General features: G+C 45.2%; 1 protein-coding gene across 1 annotated transcript in view; it reads right to left on the bottom strand.

The window, feature by feature from the left end:
* The window catches only part of Dnah6 (dynein axonemal heavy chain 6), a 185,874-nt gene that overhangs the window by 100,795 nt on the left and 78,711 nt on the right, over window positions 1-6,368 (bottom strand). The window contains 2 exon segments of the mRNA XM_050130231.1: window positions 4,686-4,814; window positions 5,709-6,264. Coding sequence (XP_049986188.1) covers window positions 4,686-4,814; window positions 5,709-6,264 — 685 coding nt within the window.

Below are 6,368 nucleotides of genomic sequence, written 5' to 3'. Positions count from 1 at the left end.
TTGGTTCAGTCTCTGTGAACCCCTACCAGCCCAGGCTAGTAGATTCTGTGAGTTTTCTTGCTGTGTCCTTGACCTCTCTGATCCTACAATCCTGATTAAATTCAGTAAGGGGTGTTAAAAATCTATGTGTCTAGTGTGTTCAGTAGCCTTTAGATCAAAGGATTTGGGCATCACACAGCATGAAACAAAGTCTGCGGAAACCCATGGCTCAGTGGGGATGCACAGAGGACAGAGCAGGCAGTGGAGGATGCACCGCACTTCCTGGTTAGGTAGTGCTCAGAGGTTCTATCAAAATGGACAAAGGAGGGCAGACATCCCCTGCTCAAATGCAGGCCATGCCAGCCAGAAGAACAGGTAGGCCTACCACCCCAGACCATCACTCTCCCTCCAGTCTCACAGACACAATCCTCACCATCCCTCTTCCCCCAAGTCCCACCTCTGTTACCATGTCCTTGCCCCCAACTCAGAGGGACACCCCCTGCTCAAGAGCAGCCCAAGCCATCCAGATGAACAGGCAGGCTGCCCACCCATGGAACTCTCCCATTCCCTCAGTTCAGTTTCCACGGACCCATTTCTCAGTCACCCCCACCTCCCTGGTGCCAAGTCCCAGTCCCTCACCCAGGCAGACATCCCTTGCTCAAGTGCAGGCCATATCAGCCAGAACAACAGGTAGGAAAACTTAGGCAGGACACATTGCTGGACCAGAGGCCGTGTCAGCCGCCAGAACTCTAGGTAGGCCATTTGCCTGCAGACCTCTTCCACTCCCTACAGCCCTGACTCTATCCCAAATCCCCCCTTCCCTCTTCTTTGCTGTGTCCCAGCCCCCAGCTTGGATGAAGACCCCCTGTTCAACCAAGGGCAACACCAGAAATCCAGGCAACCATCAGGGAAATGCAAATTAAATTACTTTGAGATTCTATCTTATACCTGTCAGAATTGCTAAGATCAAAATGCAAGTGACAGCTCATGCTGGTGAGGATGTGGAGCAAGGGGAACACTCCTCCATTGCTGGTGGGTGTGCAAACTTGTGCAGGCACTTATGTAAGTCAATATGGTAGCTACTTAGAAAATTGAAAATTCGTATACCTTAAGACCCAGCTATACCACTCTTGAGCATATACCCAAAGGACATTTCATCCTACCAAAAGGATATTGCTCAGCTATGTTCATAGCAGCTTTATTTGTAATAGCCAGAACCTGGAAACAACCTAGCTGTCCCTCAGCTGAATAATGGATAAAGAAAATGTGGCGCATTTACAGAATGAAATATTACTCAGCTGTTAATAACGACATTATGAAATTTGCTGACAAATGGATGGAACTAGAAAAAAAAATCACTCTGAGTGAGGTAACCCAGACCCAGAAAGACAAACCAGGTATGTACTCACTTATAAGTGGATATTAGCCCTTAAGTAAAGGATAATCATGTTACAATCCATAGACCCAGAAAGGCTAAGTAACGAAAAGTGTTCAGGGGGAGAACTTATAAAGAGAAACAACAGATTTTATGGGTAGACTGGGTATGCCTGGGAATGGTAACAAGGAGGATCAAGTGGTGGTGGGCGATGGAGGGAGAGAGAACAGGGAGAAACAGCTGGAAATGGGGGTGATGTGGAAACCTAGTACAGTGGAAACACCCTGGATTCTGAAAGAGTGACCCCAAGGAAGATTCCTAGTAATGAGGACAGCGTGCAGAACCAGCCATCTTCTGTAACCAGGCAAGGCTCTCAGTAGTTGTCCTGGGACACCAACCCAGCCACAAAATTGTAGCGTGAATTCTAATTGGTCTTAATAAGAAAAACCCAGACATAGGGCTTAATGCTGAAAGATCAGAGAAGCAGAGCAACTGGTCACTAGTTCTTTCTTCTACCAAATCCTTAGGCCAAAGGGGGGACCCTGACCTATGAAACCTCAGACTGAACATTGTCTCTACAAAACCTCAATTGAATCCTGAGCTCCTGTCTCCTCCCATATTATACCCCTCTCTCTGCCCAGCCATATCACTTACTATCTCTACCTAGTGCTGATATTAAAGGCCTGTGATCCCAAGTGCTGGGAACAAAGTTGTGAGCTCTTTTCTCTTTTCAACAGATTCAGTCTCATGTAGCCCAGGGTAGACTTGAACTCACAAAGATCCATCTGCCTCTGTCTCCTGAGTGCTGGGATTAAAGTGCCACCACTGCCTGGCCTCTGTGGCTGACTAGTGTGGCTAGTTCTGCACTCTGGTTCTCAGGCAAGCTTTATTCATTGCAGCACAGACAAAACATCACCACATAACACTTTAAACCTTCAATTTGTCCTGCCTGCAAAATGTGCTAGGGTAATGGTGGCATAGAACTTGTGAGAGTGGCCAATCAATGAGTGTTTGAACTTGGGGCCCATGCCACCAGAGGGAGCCATGCCAGACACTGCCTGGATGGCCAGGAACCAGAGTCTGGATCGGCCAGACAGAGACCCTGAAAAAAGAATCAACCTAATAATTCCTTGTGATATTCTGCTGTACTCATAGACCAGTGTCTATCCCAATCGTTACTAGAGAGGCTTCATCCAGCAACTGATGGGAGCAGATATAGAGAACAAAACACAAACATTAGGTGGAGCTTGGGGAAGCCCAAAGAAAAGGGGGCGGAAGGATTGTAGGAGCCAGAGGGGTTGAGGACACCAGTAGAACACAGCTCTCAGAAACTAACAGGGTGCATAGGTGCTCACAGAGGCTGAAGCGACATTCACAGAGCTTGCATTGATCTGTGGTAGGTTCTCTGCATACATGCTACTGTTGTGCAGCTTGGTGTTCTTGTGGGACTCCTAACAGTGGGAGTGGCTTGTTTCTGACTCTTTTGTCTGCTCTTGGGACCCTTGTCCTCCTACTGAGTTGCCTCATCCAATCTTAATACGAGAGTTTGTGCCTCGTCTTATTGTAACTTGTTAAGCCATTTTGGTTTTTATCCCTAAGGGAGTGTGTGTGTGTGTGTGTGTGTGTGTGTATTCTTTTCTGAAGGGAAATGGAAGAGGAGTGGATCTAGGGGAGAGGGGGGGTGGGGGAACTCAGTTGTGATGTATGGTATGAAAGAAGAGTAATAAAAAACTTCCCAAACAAACAAATGTACAAAGATTTCTCCCCCCACATCGTGTCACACAGGCCTACACTTGATAAACAATAAAAACTAACCAATCCTAGTTAAGTAGTGAGTAAAACTGTTTCCTAATACACACTTTAGCAAAGATGACATATAGATATACAAGTTGAAACAAGATCCTGTTGTACCTGCCCAGAGCTCTATAAAACCCAAAGCACCAAAAATGCCAAAAGATGGAAAGTATTTGAGCAACAAGAACTCTTCTCCACTGCTGGTGTGAATACTAATAGAAGCTCTCCTCCACTGCTGGTGTGAATACTAATAGAAGCTCTCCTCCACTGCTGGTGTGAATACTAACAGAAGCTCTCCTGCTTGTGTGAATACTAACAGGCACTCCCTTCCACTGTTGGTGTGAATACTAGATCACAGCCACTGTAGGAGACAATCTGGAGACTTCTTACAAAGCCAAGTATATAGATCCAATCTAGAAACTCTACTTTTATGTATTGACATAAACTAATCAAAATTTCAAGGAAAAATACACATACTAGTGCCTTTAGCAATTTTATTGATAATTGCTCAAACTCCAGGCATCCAAAGTATTTTTTAGGAGGTTAGTGAATAGATGAGCTGTGGTATGTCCATACAATGAAATATTATTACTCACGTTACAAAGAAATGAGACATCACATCGTGAAAGACACGAGGTACCTGAAATGGCCAAGCTAATAAAAGGTTGGTTCCAAAAGGTCAAATCTATAATCCTGACTGTCTGGTTTCTAGGAATTGTGGATCTACAGGGGCTGTGAAAGATCACTGAGTCCTAGGCTGAGGGATGGAAGCACAAATAGGCAGAGCGCCGAGGAGTTCGGGGGAGTGAGGTGAAGCAGTATAATGGTGGATACATGAAGTTTTGTGTTTAAAATCCCTATGCACAGTACAATGCAGAGTGAATCCTGCCGTAAGCATTGCGCTCCAGCTAAAAACAATGCATTGGTATTGGCGCACTGATTACATCAAGCCTATCAAATCACATCAGCGCAACAACACATCAGAAATAACATACCTTACACCTTGTATCCTGGAGGTGACAATGAGTACTGTGCCTATGATCAAGGCAAGAGGTAAATACACTTTTCTTTCCTTCTGGCTCTCAGAGGTGTTCAAGGCTCCTAAAGCCTTGAACAAAAAAAGCCAACCAGTGTCTGACTTTAAAGATTCTTTATTGCGACTTCCTTTGATTACCCACCAGGCTGTCTGCAAAGTCTTGTTCACTGTCTCAGCTTGTTCTGGGTTGGATTTCTTAGGGGGGGAGGGAGCATGGTGGGACTAAGGGAGCGTCTCATGTTGGTCCTTAAGAGGAACCAGTTTGCAGAGAGGCAGGGTGGAGAGTCCAGGGGGAGAGTGAAGGCAGCTGGCAGGTGAGGGAGTGTAGAACAGACTTATGGGGTGTGTATAAGTTCTTGGAGGATCCAGGGATTTGTTGAGAGAGAGAGAGAGACAAGCTACCTCTGACCACAAATACCACTAGAGCGACTCACATTTGTATCCTGCTGGGCAGTACTAGCCCCAACACACACAGGGAGACTTGGGAGGATGTCTGGCTACACTTACTCTTTTGGACATTTTGCTCATCCATGTTTTAACATAAGGCATCCACTTGAGTTCTTCCGGATCCACAAACACCATTCCGCATCTGCTGACAGTCGCAGGAGAGGCCACCTTGAGATCTTGTACCTAAAGTCGAACAGGAAACAACTAGGGGTTACTTGCATATCCTTTCCACTTCAGTAGCAATGAGTCACAGTTTTAAAGTGTGAGCTAACACAGAAAGGGATTATGTAGAAAGTGCGGAAGAGCAGTGTGCAATCTGAAAAGGAACAGGGAAGTTAGGAGAGAGTTTAAGGTAGAGAACATTATCAGTTCTCTCTCTCTCTCTCTCTCTCTCTCTCTCTCTCTCTCTCTCTCTCTCTCTCTCTCTCTCTCTCTCTCTCGGGTCTATGCACATGGCCCAGATTAGTCTGGTCTGAACCTCACAGAGATCCACCCATCTGTGCTTCCCAGCTGTTGGGATTACAGGTGTGTTCCACCACACCTGCATACAAAATAGGGATGGTCTTTCCTCCTTTTATTCTAGTTACTTGTCTTTTGTCATTCTTGTATCCTGACATCTAGGCACATGTAGGGCACACAGCAGATGTTTTCAGTATTTGGTGGGTGGAGAAGGTACAGGCAGTATCTTCTGTGAATTTTTGAAGCTGCATTTGCCTCTCATCCATCTCACAGTCCCTCACAAAGGGGCAAAGAAGATAGTGTCCATTCCTGGCACAGTGGAATAATTTATTCACAGAATGCCTAACATTATTTTTTACCTAGAAATTAAAATTATGTAAGACACATACATGTCTGCCTCCAAAAAAAGAGCAAGTGAAACTAGAATTAATCCTACTTCTATTTTATAGAGAAATGGGAACTTCTGACAGGTGTTTTTAATCTATTACGACAGATAATTTTGTAAGTACTCAGCAAATAAATAAAATACCACCACGGATAAATGGTGAAAATGATATACCACTGTTAAGAAAGTTGTTTTTGATGGTGGTGGACATTCCCAGTGAGGCATGCATTTACCTCAAAAAGCATGTGGATTTGAGGAGTGAGTTTAATCCTTTCGCTGTTAGCCAGACACAGCATCTTGTTGTCGTCCAACACCGTGTTCATATTTTCAATCCAGAGAGCATCCACCGGTCCATCACTGATTATCCATTTATGGTCTTCGGAAGTATCGTTCACGGCTGCTCGGACGCTGAGTGCCATCAAACCATCCTTCCATTCCAAGGTTATGTTATTGACCTCCCCGTACAACTCACCCATGGTGATGGATTTCGGGTTAAGAACATAGGTTTTTACAGGCTGATAGAAAGATTTGCCTGTGTTGAGTTTTTCCAGATTCCCTAAAGTTTCTGCTAATACTTGATAAACTGTGGTCTTGCCCCCTCCTGTCGGTCCGACTAACATAACGCCGTGCCTCACCAGCATAGTTTCGTACAACTGTATCACCTTCTTGACCATACACAACTCAGGCTGAAGGTTTTGTCCAATCATGACGTCCACGATTGTCGACTGCAGAATGCCATAGTCGTGTTCCGGGATTTGGACTCCAGGAAAAAGATCAGATATGATCCCACTGGCAAAGCAGAAATGACATGAGTTAGGAGCCACCAGCCATTCCTGACTCCCCACACTTGTCATAAGTAGCTGAACGGGCTCCTGATCATCCACATTACCATT

This window comes from Alexandromys fortis, unplaced genomic scaffold (genome assembly GCF_014885135.2).
Source record: "Alexandromys fortis isolate MF-2015 unplaced genomic scaffold, M_Fortis_MF-2015_v1.1 scaffold_336, whole genome shotgun sequence".
In the NCBI taxonomy this organism is placed as follows: domain Eukaryota; kingdom Metazoa; phylum Chordata; class Mammalia; order Rodentia; family Cricetidae; genus Alexandromys; species Alexandromys fortis.
Note: the sequence above shows the minus strand (reverse complement) of the source record. Positions and strands in the feature narration are given on the sequence as shown.